General features: G+C 39.5%; 1 protein-coding gene across 1 annotated transcript; it reads right to left on the minus strand.

The window, feature by feature from the left end:
- Positions 1–433: 433 nt before the first annotated feature.
- LOC104268702 (UDP-GalNAc:beta-1,3-N-acetylgalactosaminyltransferase 2-like) lies at positions 434–18,160 on the minus strand (the record flags this gene model as incomplete). Its single annotated transcript, XM_009864624.1, has 7 exons — positions 18,121–18,160; positions 9,701–9,848; positions 8,315–8,415; positions 7,013–7,206; positions 5,608–5,703; positions 1,202–1,312; positions 434–537 (listed from the first exon to the last, which is right to left on the minus strand). Coding segments are annotated over exons 1-7 (794 nt in total), but the record flags the coding sequence as incomplete, so codon positions are not given.
- Positions 18,161–18,515: the final 355 nt, after the last annotated feature.

An 18,515-nucleotide genomic window follows, 5' to 3' on the forward strand; every position in this document is an offset into this window, starting at 1 on the left:
CTCTGCCCCATTGACCACAACTCTCTGGCTTGTTCCCTTCAACCAGTTCACCATCCACCTCGCTACCTGATCATCTAGACCACGCTTCCTCAGTTTAGCTGTGGGAATGCTGTGCAAAACAGCGTCAAATGCTTTACTGAAATCCAGATAAACCACATCCACCGCACTGCCATCATCTATCCAGCTGGTTATGTCCTCTTTCAGTTAATAAAAAAGACAAAAGGGTGCAAGTCAATTGGACTGGCTGACAAAGGGCAAGCAAAGAAACCACATCAGGACATTGATGTTAAGCATAAAAAACCAGAAAACGGTTTCTACTAAAAAAACCCAAAACAACCACAAAACAAAACCTCAAGGTGATCAAGTTCAGAGATAGTGTAAATTTTGTCTCAGAAATATAATTTCAAGTTCCTGTTTTATAATAGCATCAAACGTGATGCTATGTTGTGCAAACTTACCTTGAATGGTGTAGATAAAACCACCTGCTATTCCCTCTACTCCTTCTGTGAGTTCATGTGGGAGCAACCCTTCCCCTGCCTGCTAGAGACAGAGAACGGAAAGAAATAAGTTAGTTCATCTCTCATTACTGATGTGTTTTTCCCTAAAATTGCAAGGTGTGAGGCTTTCCAGCAACTGAGAATTAAATTACTTTAAAGCTCTCCTGATTTAGGTATCTGCGTAATGTAAGGCTAAGATTTTTTATTGTTTTGTGCCGTTTTTTGAAGTTTCACCTAAAACTAGCGATACCATTAAAACTTTTCTAAAAGTAGTTTCAAAGCTAAGAGCAAAATGTAAAGTTATTCTGGCTAAATTACAACAGCACAGCAAGTTTAAGCAAGAAACATTTTGGCAGGAAAAGAGACATGCTACCAAAAACCAAACAGGCTTAATCTCATCAACTGGGATTTTAGCACTAGATTTTTAACTGACATTTTGCCATCTCTGATATATTGACACTGCTTCACACCTAAGAAAATAAATGAACTTACCTCCCTTCAAAATAAAATAAAATGCTACTTACTAGTGTAATGTTTTTCATGTCCCTGTCTTTTCCCAGGCAAAGCAAACTTCCCCTCTGAGACAACAGAAGCAGCCCAACTGAGTTACGATTTACAGAGAAATGCAGGGAAGCAAAATGCTAAATATCCAAGATTTAGAGGATAAACAGAAACATGGTGGAAGGGAAGGTGAGGTGACTCACTGTAATGACTCTGAAAACACCCCCTCCATCATTCACCGTCACTTTATGAAGGTTTCTTGAAACAAGACCCTGAAAATCCTGGCTTTCCCACACAATAGTACCTTCGAAACTCTGGTAAGAGAGCAAAATGCAATTATGCAGGTATTCAAGGACTTCAAAGGATGAAAATTAAACAGTTTGTTGGTTGTTGTTTTTCTTCTTTTAAATTATGTAATATGTAGCTTGACTGCACAACATAGATGTTTTTTACTAACACTTCAATAAAAATAAGTTACACATAAAAGAAATACATCTGCAAAACACAGTAACACATAATCATGATTTTAAGACTAATCATGAATCTCTATATTAGGAACATTAAACTTCTAACAGAACTCTGGTGTAAAAGACTTTGGCTTTCTAACCCCATTAAGATTGCATTTAACAGTGACCTGAGGTGAATTTTTAAAAATCAACTATAAAATCCTGTATTATGAAAAGAACACATTAAAACAGATTTGCAAATAAGTGCTGCTTTTTAGTTATCTGCCAAAATCCGACATCAGAGACTCAATCCTGACATCAGCAAACTCCAAGGAAAACACAGACACCTTCACCCTGGCAAACCTGTCACAAGCAACTGAAGAAGAGTCACAGAACTCTGACCTCACATCTTGGCTTGTACAGAAAGGAGGAGACAGTCAAGTGAGTATCTTTAAAATTTTCTGGCTTTAATTGTCAATTTATATCACATCACGCCATGAGTTTTTTACATATATATATACAGACACAAACATACACACACTGAAATATGTGTGTGTGTGTGTGCGTGTATAAATTCTTACATTTAAAATCTTCGCATCTCCACTTGAAACTAATCCACTTAACAGTCCAACTCTCACCCAATTTACGTAAGACTTCCCTAAAGACCCCTGAGAACATGCAAAGGGACAAATGGTATGGTTTAGGGGTAACATTACCTCTATAATACTGGCAGTAGTGTATTTTTTTCATTTTTTTTAAAGGAATTTCAGCTTTATGACAAGGTAGCATGGAGTAGTTGTAGGGTTACAGTACTCCTGACTACTAGATAAGGGCATTCTCTTCTGTTTCACCTAGTTTCACAGGAATGACACTGGTAGCTAGTGTAGACCTTGGAAAAGGGAAACAACTTGTTTAACTACTTATAGAAGCCTATCTGTTGCTGTAGAAAATCTGTTTACTTGTACTAACCTCTCAGGTCTTCCCCCTTTTAGCTTCTTTGTGTCAGCAACAATAGTTTCTGGAGCACACGATAAAGTCTAGCTTAGAGTTCAACTCTATTCTTTGCTTTCCTCTAGAAGTAGGTCTTAACATCTGCAGTAATCTCAGTATTTAACGACAGCTGCTTATTTCAGAAGTCTCCCATCTATTATTTATAATGCCAGCTTTATAATCTAATAATGGAGCTAGTCAGTGCTTATGCAAGCCTGACTTGTATGCTCAATACCTTCCCCTTGTTTGTTTAATTACCTGTCAGTTATCAAAACAAAGGGACCACTACTAAGTCTTTTTTTTCTAGCGGCAGGACTCCTGAATACCCTACACAGCAATGCATGTGTTCAATTTCTCTATTTGCAGTGGCTATCATCTCTCATTCCAATGTTTTTTTTTTGCTGTAGGCACTGCACTCTAATGTCCCTTCTATGCCATGTTTACAGTCACAGCCTTTGGTAAGTTGTTTAGTGAGTACCAGAGTCCTCTCACTCCTCAGCAACCAGAAACATTAAAATTCTCACCGCTAACTATTACTGATACTGACTTCAAACACACACCAAGAGTGTTAATCAGTTATTACCAGCAAACTTCAGCACGAGGTGTCCTAAAGCTGCAAACTATCATTATTTTCCAGGTTGACAGAGTTGTAAGCAAATTTTCTAATAACTCCAACCTTCAGCTATTCTTACTCTAAGCCACTTAATGAAAGCTGAGGCCTGAAAATGCTTAGAGCAAAGCATCAGCAGCACACCTGAGACTACATCATTCATTTTTTCCCATTCAAATTCCAGCCCTGTTGCTGCCAGAGCGCAGTGGCATTTACAGTGAATATCGAACAGGTGTACTGACATAATGCAGCCCTGCCAAACTCCTCTCCTAATGTTAAACAGTGCTGTGCTTTTTGTTTCTCCGACTACTCCCCATTAGTAATATCGAGTATGCACAGTACAGAGACCCATTTTCACACAAGTGGCCTGGGGCTTTTTGACAAAATAAGTGCATTGCTATGACTCAACTGCAAGTGCCTCAGTGTGACTTTTAGTTATCTGCTGGTGGTCCCGCTCCTCTGTGCTTTGCATCATTCTAAAGCTGAATGATCGATTCTGTCTTTGACAATCTGGCTTGCCAGATGCTTGTTCTAATGCTGCATTTCCCTCCCTTTCCCCAGGACGAGCAGAAAGAGCAGCACTTCAGCGAGAAGATGGATGAAGCTCTTCAGCAATCTGTGCAATCCATTACTTCTCAAAGGTGGAGAGGCAGAGAATAGGTACTGTCTCAGAAACCACCTTGTGACAATTAAACAGCTTACCAAATTTACCGCTCTCAAGTAGACAGGAATACGTGGGCATTTTATCTCCTCTGAATCATCCTGTGTGGTTCAGCATCCTAAGTATCACAGGAGACTACATGCTGTGCATAAGCCCTATTAATCTACATTAGAAACATCATGTTATCCTGTAAGTGTTCAGCGCATGACACGTATCAGATTAAGGAAGCCCACACAAAGAAATATATGAATACTAATATTCCCTTTCTAAATGAAACACTTCCCATCTGCCTCTCAGGAAAAATGCAATCATTTATAGCAAAATTACAACTGCCTACAATTCTAGTAGCTCAGAATAAAGTCTTACAGGGAAAAGACTTATATGCTATACTACCAAATTACTGGCTAACCAATGCTCTTTTTTAAAAAGTAAAAAACCCTGAATTATTGATATCAAATTAGATCGGCAAAATACTGCAAGAGTTCTGCTCAACTGAAAAGTCTCCTGCTGGCATAACAAACTGGGACAGTATTCAGCAAAACCTGTTTAAGATGATAAACCAATTAATTTGCTGCAGATTCCCCTTAGAAGGGGGTTTCCAAATGCATTCATTCTTATAAAGCCAAGGGAATAAAACAGATTAAACTGGCCACAAAGATCCTCTCCTCCCCGCTTCTGCCTTGTCTTGCTCCATTCTTTCATAAAATACTTAATTTCTTGCATAACAAAACAACCAAAACCCAAAGACAATTTACAGAAATAGCAGTAAAGGTCCAATCACACAGGAGAATATTTAAATGAAAGAAAACAACCTAAAATCCAGGACAATTCCTTGTACCTGGGAGAGTCTACTGAACTAGAACTCTCACTCTGTGTCAACTCGTATTTACTAAGCCTTCACTGCAACAGTATCAGGTGCTTTCCTACCTACATTCTGTTCCTTCTGTGTTTAATCATCTTCTTCCTTTCTAAGCAGTCACAAGTAGGTTCTTTATACCTGAAAACGTTACTCTTGGACTGCACACCCAATCTCCAAGAGGACTGGAAAAAAAAAAAAATTAGACCCTACCTTATTAGCTTAGATTATGGTACCCTGGGACAAGCAAGAACACTAACACTCATTACTGTCCAAAATGCAGTCTTCTCCCAAATTTCTGATGAGCACCCATTAAAAACAACAAAAAAAATACCAGGACAAAATAAATCACTTCTGCCTTAGGATGTGGACAGGTTTTAAAAACCCAAATGTCAGTCAGTCTTCTGTGCACCACATACTCCATCTAGTGTATTACAGATACACCCTACTAAAGATCTTCATGAAGCTCTAACTCTTTGTTTCCTTGCATTGTTCAATCACCAAAAAATTCCTCGCTAGAGCTGCCAGAAAAGGAATAACCAAAATTTCAGTAGCCCTCTGCAAAAGTTTCTTGATTATAACTATTCAAGTAATATTATCACTGCAAACCTAACACACAGTATCTGTTATGTCCAAGACATCAGAAGCAACTTTTCCAGCTATTCCCTAGAAATCTGTGCCATCTTTCCCTCTCAGTCTTGTGTACTAATGTCAGAAAAAGTAGGAGGGAGAAGGAAGTGTCCCGTTCTCCAGTAAACTCTCCCACAGAACTGGAGCAAGCATAATTTCCACTGAGAAACTGAAAAGGTTGACAATTAGTAGCAATTTCAGAAACATAATGTTATGATCAATTTGTGGTTTTCAAGCTTCTGCTTTATAATTACTGGTGATAACGAGATGGTGAAAAAGAAACTCTGGATTTCAGCATATCCTCTCAAGTGACATTCTAGACGTTTTCACTTACCCTCTTCTGCCTCAAGCAAAGGACAGTTTTTAAGTCAGCTGGAGAGACTGAGAACTGCAGGCAGCTCTGATATTGCACGTACCTCTGGCAAAATGAACTGCTCTACTGGCTTGTACCACAACCTGTTCACTTGCACTCCACAGCTTGGTGGGCTAAAGCGAGCACTGAAGAGAGCTTCCTGTAACAACAAACAAAAAATTAAAAGAAACCATCACAAAATACACATCAAAAGCGCTGTGAGATTATGCAAATCTTGATCATCTCAGTTAGTTACAACGGAAAGACTCTTACTGATTGCATAAAACTTAGTGGAGTTTTATTCCCACAACAGTCTCTGACTTCACAGAATGGAACAAGCCTGCAAGTTCTACTAGAACCCAGTCAGAGCACATCACCTGGAAGGCTCAGACTCATCTCCCGGTTTGCAGGCTTTCTATCTTCTGTTTAAATAGCTGACTACTATCAATTGCAACAGACTATGCTGACCTCTAAAACTATATATACATTATATAGGCCACCAAATGGCTCTTAGGTGATAACAAATGGCATAAAGATACGGCATTGTCGGATTCCCAATCTTCAAAACGCAGTCTCCAAGCACTTCTACAATACTAATATTTCTCCTTCCCTGGAAGTAAAAAGCTAATGCAGATCAAGTTATTAGGTTCTCAATGTTTCGAATTCTACCAGTTAGAAACTATAAACCTGATTACAGTACAATTTTTTTTTTTTTATTATTACAAAACCAATTCTTTGGAAGTTCCTCATAAAAGCCATACTTCAGTACACCTTCTGTACTTAATTTTAATTATTATCATAAATTTAAAGTTCTTTCTACTGTAGCATAGCCAGAAATCTTGAAATTGGCCTGTCAAATAAATGCAATATACCAATGCAACAATCATGCTCAATGACTTTCTTCCTCCAGGTCAACACTATGCTAATCTCTCAAATCCATAATACCTCAGGAGTAGGGGGAATTATCAATGAAGGTTGATTATTACCTGTAAATAATATCTGTAAATAATACTAGTTTCTAGAAAATCTCAAAATGTCTTGCCAGAAGACAAAAAAATATTCCAGCCGTCCTGTATCTCTTTGCTTGAAGGCACCAAATGTGTCCTTCTGCACGTGCTTTAAATATATTCAGTAGTTTAGTTTTTATTCCTTAATACCTATCAATATTTTAGAACCTCAAACGCAATCAAAACTGTGTCTCAGAATTAGATGTAAGTCCTCTTTCAAAAGGGCAGTTAAATTAACTCATAGCTCTTTTAATTTCACCTTTTCCTTGTCTGGGTTGTGTGTGTGTTTATATATTTGTGAAATAATAATTTATAATGCAATAGAAGAAAAACATAATTCCTATACTTATCAATTAAGTACTAAGTCATCAACACAGCGTATTGCTTTCTGTAAGAACCAAATCCACAATATAGAGACAACATGCTTTAGTCCACTTTCAAAAGATAATTACAATACTCTACCTCATGCTCTGCCTGGTACAGTTTTACAGTGATGTTCCTCTGGAATCCCACCCCATCAGCCTCATAGAACACCCCAAGACTGGTAATGACAATGGGGTAAAGTACACGAAAGTTCACACTGACAATTTTGTCTTCAGATAGCACAGAAGGCACATCCTCAGGGAGACTGAATGCTTCAATTTCCTGATTTAAAACTATATGAAAAAGAAAGGGCAGAGGTGATGTGAGAAGACTTCATAGTTCTCGAACTGGATAAACACAAAGCGTGCTGGATACATGCAGAGCATTCTGATTAATTAGCATGGCTCACAAATGCACAAGGATAATCAAACGCTGTAGGAGAAGAAAATACAACTGCCTGCAAACTGCAGCCAGAAGAAACTCAATGATGCAGCAATCTGCAGGCAGGCAGCAACTGCAAGTCAATGTCTACATATCCACAGGGAAAAGACTAGAAACACAATAAATCCTCAGAAGTGACGACAAAAATGCTATTTGACTGCATGAATACGTGTATATTAGCATATTAAAATAATTACTCATGTATCAAAATGGCATACATCTCCACTTAAGTCAGCTGCCTGCTTTTTGGCACTATTGCCTCCCTAAACTCTGAGGTATCATTTATTCTTGGGAGACTGGTTAAGCAGTGGATGTTGCCATTCAAGGAGAAAGTAACAGAAGTTTCATTTTACAGTGACTCATTGGCTTAAGTGCCTAGCAGTACTTAGTTAACTTGCAATTAAAGAGTAAAAATTAAACAGAAAAAGAAGTGACAGAAAGAATTCATAATTTTAGGTAGGAATTTTTTTATGGCAGCATTACATTTTTCCCCATGGTATATTTCTTAATTGTTCTCTCTGTAGAGCGGAACCTGAAAAACCTGTCAGACACACTTGCTCGGAATTCACTTTATCACCAGACAAGTCCATCTGACATCTGAGACTGGCGTCATGCTCCTTCCTTCACTGACACTAGACTGGGTCATTGTGGCTCTTTCCAACCTCATTTTACACAGGGATTGAGTAAAAAAGTATGTTATAGGGGAGAGACTATTCCCCAATGTAAGGAAAATCCAAATCCATTAGAAGTCAACGGCCCTCCCCTTCACACCCCCAAAGACCTCTCCCTTTCATGCCAGCACATAGTACTTACAGGAAGATTATGCAACTGTTAAAACAGCAAGCTCTAGGTGGCATTTATTTTCAAGACTTGCGGTCTCAGTTAAACACAACAAATGACTTGGAATAGATGATTAGTTCTAGTCCATATCATAGAGTTTTTAAAAGTTAACTTCTATACCTGGGTTACTGATGTTCAGAAGTTTGCAGGAGTAGGGGTCTTCTCTGTCCTCCACTGGCACAGTACAACCATGCGCACCTATTATAAACTTCACAAGGACACTAAAATAATTCGGTTTTATTAACACCAGTTCTCTTCCCTCCTCCCTCCACCTTCAATTAACTTACTTCATCACAATGACCTGTCTTTCACAGGATTAAGATTTTTGAACCCTCTGAAAAACAGCAATGAGAGTCTGTATGCAGAGCAACCACATGAATCCCCTTGCAGGGGCTCAATTCCAATCCACATTTGCTTTTACATTTCATAATGAGGATGCAGGGAGACTGGCAAATAGGAACGGGATTCAAGATGGCCAGCACGCTAAACAGAAAGGGACTTAACCCAAGACTGAATTTTCCTGAAGACGTGCCTTTCCCTATCTGGCTTTGTTACTTAATTCAAGACTGTTTAAATATTCTGCATTCATGAGACAATAAAAAAAACCAACCCCACACCTCAAAACCCCCAATCACATTGCAACAAAGGACTATCCATTACAATGAAGTGTCTCAATCTTGGGTTGTAGCAAAACAATAGGTTGTTCCTTCCAGCCCCAGTCATGGCTGCGCCACAGTCAGGAGACAACAAGCTGTACGAAGAGCAAGAGGATTCACCTTCATCTAGTTTTTCACCTAGCAGCTAAATATCCTCCTGGAGCTCCATATAAGCTATGAAACGTCATATTTTTAGATGATCGAAGGCTACATCACTGCAAACTGCATGCTGGCACCAAATTTCTGAACAGTAAATGGCATTCCGTGCAAGACAGGTACCAAGACGTGAGGCCTATCAAGGTGATAACATCTCCAGGAATGAACAGCAGCAGAACTTTCTCAGCAAGAACAGAGCCGTCTATAGACTGTCAGGTCTATGGAAGCAATCAGGAAAGGTTCTGCTGGTTCAGTGGGAAATAAACCTGAACTTTACAGTACAGGCTGCTGTGGGAGGTTTTTTGTGGTTCTCTCACCAAATGCAATCTTGTCTGCATTCAAGTATTCTGGATTACTAAGCAGTGCAAGTTACACACCATATGAAGTCGTACATTGCAACACAAAAAAGGGAAAGTCTTATACATCACTAATGAACAGTTGTGACTAATTGCAAAAACAAACAGCAATGAAGTCAAGCAACTACATTTTATTTTTTGCATAAAAATAGTTACAGGCCAGAAAAAGCGTTCTTATATACTACTAAGCAGTTTTAAAAAAAATCAGAGTACAAAACAATCACAAATAAAGGAAAATAAAAATAAATATTTTTTAAAAATCACTGTTAAATCAAGATATTTAAGCATTATAGTCTTCCCCCCACCAACACCCCAAATTACAAAACACTAGAGATTACCGTTGGCTCAGTGCAGGATGTTGTTTCAGGTGCTTGAACCAAGTGTTCCTTATAACACTGCGCAGTTCATGATTGTGTCGAGCTGACAAAACACCTACAATAACGTCATAATGTTTCAGCTTCCACTGAGGAAAGAAGGCCAGTGGACCTAGAAACACAAAGTCGGAAAGATTTATTATATGGAAGTATTACCACAAGCCTGAGTTGCAAGCAATTACTAAAACGCATCTCAGAAGCAAGAGTCCTGGGAACCTGAAACACTAAAAACATGGAACAGAATTGCTATTGCATTGATGGTTCAGAATCAGGGAAGTATTTTCAACATGACAAAACCTTCACTAGTGATCTAGGAAAACTTTACCACAATGAACTAAGCAAGTCACTACAGATAAACAAAACTAAGAAACTGACTCACAAAGCAGGCAAGAACATAAGCCTTGGTTTTGACTGACAGCATCTTCCATTCTTCAAATATTTGCCTGCCTGTTTTATAAGCAAACCACTCCCTAAGAACATGATTTTGCTGGGATTCGCTTTCCCATCAGCCATTAGAAACTTTGTGGGCAAGACACAAAGTCCTACTGTCACCTTTGCAAAATTCTGGAAACAGTCTGGGCCTCCTGCTCGGTCATTGATACCTCCCCTCCAGCATTATTTATCCTGAAGCCTGGGGACTTGTCATCACTAGTAGCAGGCCTTCACTATTGGAATTCAACATTATTCTACCCAGAAAAAAAAGTATTTAAACAAGACCTGTCAGATTCATTAATATGCCCATTTCCCCCCTTTTTAAGACTGCTGGACCACCTTTCTGCCTCACCATTTCAACCTAGTATGCCAAGGTCTCTGGTTTCTCACCTTTTGAAATTGAATGCCTTCACATGGGCTATCACATCCCTACACAGGGGAATGCTCTGGCTTTACTCATTGCTGGATGTCACTGCCAATACTTGTAATCCGTGATTTAGCTTGTGCTGCTTTAATTTAGAGATCATGAAAGCTACACTTGATTTCAAGCAAGATTACGACCAGATAGAGATCTGAGAAGCTCTGACTTACAGCCTGCCATCAGGCAAGTAGCTGAAGTGAATTTGCTCAGTTTAATTTATCAGACATTCTAGAGTTAAGAGAGAGCCATATATAGCTTTAGCAAAGGATTGCTTTCCTCTCATCTCACCATTTTTATCATTAGGCTGCAGATAAAGAAAACAAACATCAATGTGAGAGCCCTCTAAACTACTGCATACAGCATAAACAAGATTTTTTAAAATCCAATTTTAAAGAGATAAAAATAACGTGAAGTCTGTATTGTGTAATCTCACTAGAAAGAGTTGAACTATAATCCACATTCTACCATCTGTACAAGCATCCCTGTTCCCCACTTTTATACAGAGAAGACAGATGGGTCCTGTTAGAACTGCTCACTAACCTAGGACCTCACAGCACCCGCCACAAGAACTGCTGTGCCAGACTACCCCAGACACCCATCTAGCCTTGGATTTTACCCACTGAAGAAACCTGTAAATCAAACACATTGCTGAACCCTAATACAATTTTATTTTCCTTTATGCTGGTAAATACCAGCTATCCAGACGCTCTGCATTTCTTCAGAGGTCACTGCATAGCTCGGATTTGCTGTGTCTCCACAACAGCAGAGTTACATGATAGAGCCACATGTTTGTAAGACTACAACACTACAGCAAATTCCTCTGTAGTTTCATAATTCCTTCGCACACATCCCTTTTCTTTCCTTGTTCTTCTTCCATTCTTCGATTATTCTTTAAACAGCCTCTGCAGCCTTAACAGCAAGCCTTCCAATATAAAACTCACAGGAGGACTAATGGGTTTGCAAACTGCACATGAAGTACAGTTTAGACAGATTTGGTTTTTAAGATATCACTTTTAATTAGAAGCAGAATCATTGCATTAAGTCAAAATTAAAGAAAAATAAAACTAAGAGCAGAAGTCTATAGGGTGACTTGACGCAGAATACCATAAATTGGCTTAAATCAATTTAAAAAATCGCAACCTAAAATAAGCTACTCAAATCAAATAGTCATACTTTTAATTAGTTTATATTTTACAATTGAGATGAAGCTTTTCCTTATGAACCATTCACGTGGGAACAACGTTAATGTAACAGATGCTTCAGAATTAATATCCTACTGCTTTTAGAACAGAAAGCTCTTCCCTGCTCTAGGCCATCTTCAGGCTTAGTAAGGTAGTATTACAGCAGTCTATATTCAGAAGATTGTCTTCTCTGTCCCAAGGGTTATGTCATTTTACTTTTAAAACCACGGAAAATGGGAAGAAAAAAAAAAGAAAAAAGCTTACTTTCATAAAAACCTAATGATAAGCTCTCTGCTTGTTAGCAAAGGATTGTACTTCCTACAGAAAAGTAGGATAACAGTTGCTAAACTTTCAGGAAGATTCATGTCTCTCTCTGAACTAGCACCATTAAAAGAAATGGGAGATGAAGTGAAAGGCACAGGGGGAAAAAAACGACTAAGGCTACTATTAATTTGTAAGGATAATTCCAGATATGTACATATATAAACTCTGATGCAGTGTAATTTAAGCAAAAACATTGCTAACCTCCAAAGTCAATAATAATTTATACAAGCAATCAATACTTGCCAGTTGGGACCAAACTTACTTATGTTCTATTTTTGTGCTTTCCTACACAAAAATTTTCAGTGTTGGTAATAGGCTTAGAAGATACATACTATACCAATCTTGCCTTGAACTGGTTGCACAAAATAATTAAGTCTGTAAATTTTCCAATGATAAAAAACAAAATTTAAATCTTGTGGTTTCTGAAGGGGGGAAATAAAAAAAAGCTACCTATCACTTTCCATGATAAACCTTAAATGTGTTACTAACCAAAGAGATGCAGGAGAGGAAGCCTTACCAATTCAAAGGTCGCACTATCACTTGTTGCCTTGCTTTTGAATTCTCGTTGTCTTAAACCTGCATCTTGGTTGCATCACGCAACCCAAGACATCCCAGTGGAACATAAGCAGCCAAATGTGCAATGCCTTCCCTACGCTCTTTTAAGCATCAGGCACAAAATTGCTTTCACTTTGCTGTTTTGCTTGGGGCTGTTAACCCACAGCAAAAGCTACAAAACCAGGAAAGGTAGCAGCTCTCTCTCAGCTACTGAGATCTATTTAATTCTGTACAGCAACCCCCAGAAGCACTTCTGTCAGCTCTAAGACTATTGAAGTTCAGTTCGCCAGAGTCTTGTGTCACATGTTAATAACAAGCTCCTACTGAAGCTTTCTTGGGCTGTGATATTTGTGAGGACAGGCTCCCACACATTTCGCTGATGTCTAACCCTACATGTATTTCTATTAGTATGTTTCTTCACCTCAGTATGAGCTGCGGTAAGCTTTCACAGGTTTCTCAGTCACCAATTTTAAAAAAACTTAATGAAAATGCTAGTCTTTGGGACCTCCACCAGTAGTCTGTCAAGTTTGACTGAGAACTACCAACAGATCAAACTTAGGGAGAGATGCAGGAAAAGGAAAACAAGTGCATATATACAGGACAAAGGTGTGCCCCTAGAAAACAAGGCTAAAGATGCAGAGGTATGTCTCCTGCTGAGTTGGCCATGGAAAGAGGCCACTGCTGACTGGCAGTCTGCTGGCCCTAGTCAGATTTTAACCACTTCAGCAGCAGTGATCAGCTCTTGAAGTTTTTTCAAAATCCCAAACCACGAAGATTAATATGCATCTCTTCTTCCTGTGAGTCTGATTCTCAAGTAAAACATCAAGTTAAGCTGTCAATTATATTTACTGTCATTATAAGGAGAGAAAAAGATTGAGAAATAATTTAGCTAGAATTTGTCAACAAACAAGGTAAATAGATCTTGCTGCACATATCTCTGCTGACAAGTCCCCTACCAACTACTAAATTTGCGAGTCATTTCCAGTCCAGTTTGACACTGTGTGCAGTCCTCGAAGTGATATATTTCACACATTTCGTGGAACTAGACTGGACAGAGAAAGGATTTGTTGTCAGTGCCTGCACCAAGAAACACAGCAGTGAGGCTTACCTGCACTCCTAGGCACCAGAGAACCTCCACTGTAGACTGCTAAAATAATTGAACTTCACAGAAGGCTAGGCTTTTTGTATCTTCTGCTATCCATGCAGCTACTTCTTTTTTTTTTAATTAATCAATGAATGAAACTAAGTAGGCCAGAGAGAAGTTACTTAGAATATTCTCAACTAATCCACTTCACAAGATAAGCCTAAACTAAAAAGGAAAAACACTCCTAAAAAAACCCCTCAAACAACCTCACACATTCCAGGTTATCTGCCCATTCTTGCCTTTTTCTTCTGTGCTGCTTTGTGAAAGATCCAAACAAACATGAAGGAAGGAATTAACAGCATATAAAGGTTTGTATTCACAGAATGCTGACACACGCAGAAAAAGAACAAACCAACCAGCAAAAGCAGCTCTTTTCCCGACTCTAATCTTCTTCACTTAAAGTAATCTGCTATAGCTCATCTGCATTGCATGTTTCTCTGTAAGCAGAGCTACATGACCCTCCTGCAGTACCTACTTTATACTAGAGCTAAAAATCACCAAGATGTGCACCCCTAGTTTCCGCAGGAGTGCGGCACTCCTTGAGACAAACAAGCCTTTAGAAAAGCTTTTGAAAAAGCTTTACAAATTCAAAGAGGAAAATCTCTGCAGGCAGAGGTTTGCTGGGGTTTTTCTGTTGTTTGGGGTTTTTTCAACCTCAACAGCATTCCCTTAAAGAAACAGGACAGCTGCAAAGTAGCTGTAGTAATACTGGTGGCACGATGGTGCTCTCCATCATTAATGATACGGCATTCATACACTTCTAGACACATCTGGGAACAACGGTCAAAGCCTCAGAAGCCTTGACACAAAAGTAAAAAGGCAAATTCTTTTTGCAACATTGAAACCCTCCTTTTTTTCCTGGCTGGGGGGCAGGGGTCACAGGAGGAAGCACAGCACTTTTATCCTTTGAAAAGTAGCTAGCAGTCCCTGATGCCATGGAACAAAAGCCTGTTCCCCCAGGGAAGCCTACTTGCTCCCTTCTGGCTGTTCTACCCAGTGGGCAGTTAAGAAGGCAATGGGTAAAGCCATAAGCTTTGCTCTCCAGCTCCAGCAGAACTGGTACTCTTTGTGCCCTGCTCCAATGTCAAATCATGAAAACGCAGCTCCAGGGGTGTTCGTCAGTAGTTTGCAATGTCTCAGCCATCAGTTCACAGAATAACTGCAAACTCTAAAGAAATTCCAAATCAGTTGGAAAATACTTCAGCTTTGTTGTGGATTCTTTGTCAATTAGTTCATGCCCATCAAAGGTAAAGGGACTGTTTTCATCGGGCATGGTCCAACCCTGTAAAAACAACGTTATAGCAAGATGTCATGGATGAAGGCTGTGGAACAACTGGCATTTCAGGCAGAACTCCACAGCTACTGCCAATGCCATACCTGACCTGTTGATGGAAGGTTTCAGTTTGCAAAGCCACCACTGCATGTTTTTAAGTGCCTACAAAAGATGAAATAACTTTGTGACCACGTATCCTACTCCCTAACAGGCAGGATTAATAGGTTTCAGGCAACATCTTGTTTTAAGTATCACATTTTACCAGAATTTCTCTTTACAGAGCATGGCACCCCTCATAACCTCACAGGTTTTTCCTACATTTTGTTATTTCAGTGTCAAAAAGCCCAAAGCTCTCCATTCCCTCACCTGTCACGCACACAGGCTAGTCCATGGGAGTGACAGCCCTAATTCTGCAAAGCAGATTACTAAACACCAGCCCAGCCAACCCCGTATACGGTTCCATTAGGCTACTGCCTGAAGAAGTATGTGCTGAACAGGACAACAGATGGCATAGAAGGAGTTTCTAGAAAGTGACGGTTTTTAATCTGTTGTGTAATTATTCACTAGTAAAAGACTGACTCCAGCAAAACCAAAAGGTCCAATTCTTAGCTGCCACACACCCCCAGAAATGTAACAGGAATAACGTCTTAAAGGGCATTAGCATCAGCAAAGCAGCAGCATATTACATGGAAAGTATGGGGCTTTCTGATTAGGCACTGTAACTAAAGCCCTACAGTGAGTAATTTCCTACTCGATAAGACTTGTGCCATCAATTAAAACACACGACTAGCAATGAATCCACCTGGAGTGCTAAAAGCAGGTCTGTCTGTTCTTTCTCAAGTTTCTGAGGTCATTTTATAATTAGCGTTTATCTAAGATTTATTCAAAAATTAACTGAAGCTTCCTACCCACGAACTTCCTTTGGAGAGCACTTGTTTGTAACCAGCCAGACAAGGACTTCAATTAAACTTAAAAGAATGTTCTTGCACAAGTCTTGCTCAGAAGTGTGAACTACGGTCCCACTAATTGATGAACAAAAATAAAGCAGAGAGCCACCAAAGTCAGGACACTGAAGCAAAGGCCAGTACGTTTGGTCTCGGAACTGATCCTATTTATTTTTTTCCAACTAACGAGTACTGCCTACAAGAGTCGTACTCCATGTTCTGTGACACCAAGGTGAAAGTGATCATGAGCACAAAGAAAGTCAGAATATTGCACCGGGAGAGGCACAACCGAGGTCCAAAGCATGCAGCCAGCCTTTCACACGGGGTAGTTAAGAAGGGTTTACTAAAGAAGGTACTTCCAACAGAGGAAGAGAAGCAAATGCAACAAGTGAAGACTGGAACACTGCTTACATTTAAAACCATCTGACCTATAGACAACAAAAATGAACTGCTTCCAAAAAAACAGAAAGCCTATTTTGCCAGTAGAAGTACCTGAACTACTCAGCTTAAGAAAATAAAAGTTTAAAACAGATACCTTCAATCTCTATGGTTACATAACTGAGAGGCCATTAAAATCAAAAGGCATAAGAACAGGAGAGCAAAAACCAGTTGCAAGTTAGTTTACACCAGAAATCAGAAAAATTTCTAACCAGGACAAGCTTCTGGAACAGCCTCTTCCTAAAACTGTTCAATATAAAGCCACCCTAAGCCTTCACTAAATAAATGTAGGCTGCCCAGCTGTCACTTTAAGACAGAGATCAAGAGTTGCTTATTAGAAGAAGTAAGCACCATTGATGGCAGATGTCTATTCCAGTCTTGTATTAGCAAGTCAATGATGTCAAGGTAAATAATCACTGAAAAAGGTTATCACCTTTTAAATAGATTTCCATTTGCACAAGTGTGCATGATGACTATTGAGAGGGGAATTAAACTCCTCAAGAAATAGAAATGCTATTTACTCTGCCTTTGACCTCCACTGGTAGCTAATTTTGCAACTCTTGAGACACTACACAACTACTGAGGCACACAGGTACTACATAAAAACACCAAAGAATACACAAATAATGCATTTTTATTTTACAGCTATTGTAAAACACTGTTCCATGTTCAGATTAATTTTATTCATACCAGTGATTCCAGGTAGTAGGTAATAAAGAGCAGCTAGAACAGTAAACAAAAAAAAAAATATTACTCTATAATCAAATGAAACAAGACTGGCTTTATCAGGCAGCACCAGACCCTCTTAAATAGTTTCAGATTAAGGAATTCCTTTAATAAACAGGGTCATTTCTTTACGCTTGTAAACATCCTAAAACAACCTGAATAATAAAAAAATACAACACAGAAGACATCAGAGGTAAAAGAGGTCCCTTAGCTCATCTTTCTTCCCTCTGCCAAGACAGCCATACCTACAGCTTGTACATTTCATGGTACTTTGAAGGCTAAGAGGCAGAATCTGCCTTCAATTAGCACACAAGGATGAAGAGGCAGCACGTGTACAGTATTGAGTGTTTTCCTATGGATGACAGAAATTCTCTTTTTGTAAGAGGCACCACGTTTTCTCTCCTCAGTGTGAATACGTTACTCAGTAGGTTACAGCTAAATAACCCTTGCACAAACGAAATGTACATCTACTCTTTCAGTATATAAAAAAGTGGTTTTTTAAAAATCCTAATATTATCCAGTGCAACATAGTTTCACAGTAAAAAACACAAACTCCAATAATAACTGCTTGAAACACTGAATCTCTGAAGAGCAAAGCTTCTTCCCTCCCTCTCCAACTCAGAAACTGCTGGATTTTCTTTAGGACGACTTGTTAGTGGAAAATACATTTCCACAGAAAAGGTCATCACGAGATTCCACATGGCCACTGCTATCTCCAGATTAATGCACTGAAGTTACAAAAGCAGCACCATGGAAGATCAGGAGTAAAACCAAGCAGACAATTGGAGTGCACATCAGGCAAACAGCTACAACTCCTGCTCTTCTGTAATTCAAGCGTGACCACTGCTCATTCCATAAGTGACGGCCACAATACAGACACAGAGAAGCCCATACAGCTCCGTGGCCTTCAGACTACGCCCGGGTGCTGACCTTGCCCCTGTCTCACCTGCATTATCAGCTACCGCTGGACCCCAGCAGGCGCTCATTCCCTCACAGCCGGGCACCCTCTGCACGGGCAACAGGCACCCCTCCCTAAGTGGGGCTCTGCGGGTGAACAGGCTACCAGCAGATCTCAAGGCCTAAGCAGATCTCAAGTAAAAAGAAAACACCATTTTTTCCTTATCAATTTTTCAGATGTGCTGCACAGTATTTCTCAATGTTCTCCAACAGCTCCTACGGAGAGCTGACAAAAGTTTCTTTTCCAACAGACGCCTACTTCTACCAGGCGCCCAGAACAACTACAACTAATTTTCTGAGGAGCACAACGTAAGCCCTTGGGTGTCCGATTTCACTTGTGCCCGATCCCGCAAATAGCTTTGTGCGCTCCAGGGGCTCAAGGCC

The sequence above is a fragment of the Apaloderma vittatum genome, unplaced genomic scaffold (genome assembly GCF_000703405.1).
Source record: "Apaloderma vittatum isolate BGI_N311 unplaced genomic scaffold, ASM70340v1 scaffold22682, whole genome shotgun sequence".
Classification (NCBI taxonomy): Eukaryota; Metazoa; Chordata; class Aves; order Trogoniformes; family Trogonidae; genus Apaloderma; species Apaloderma vittatum.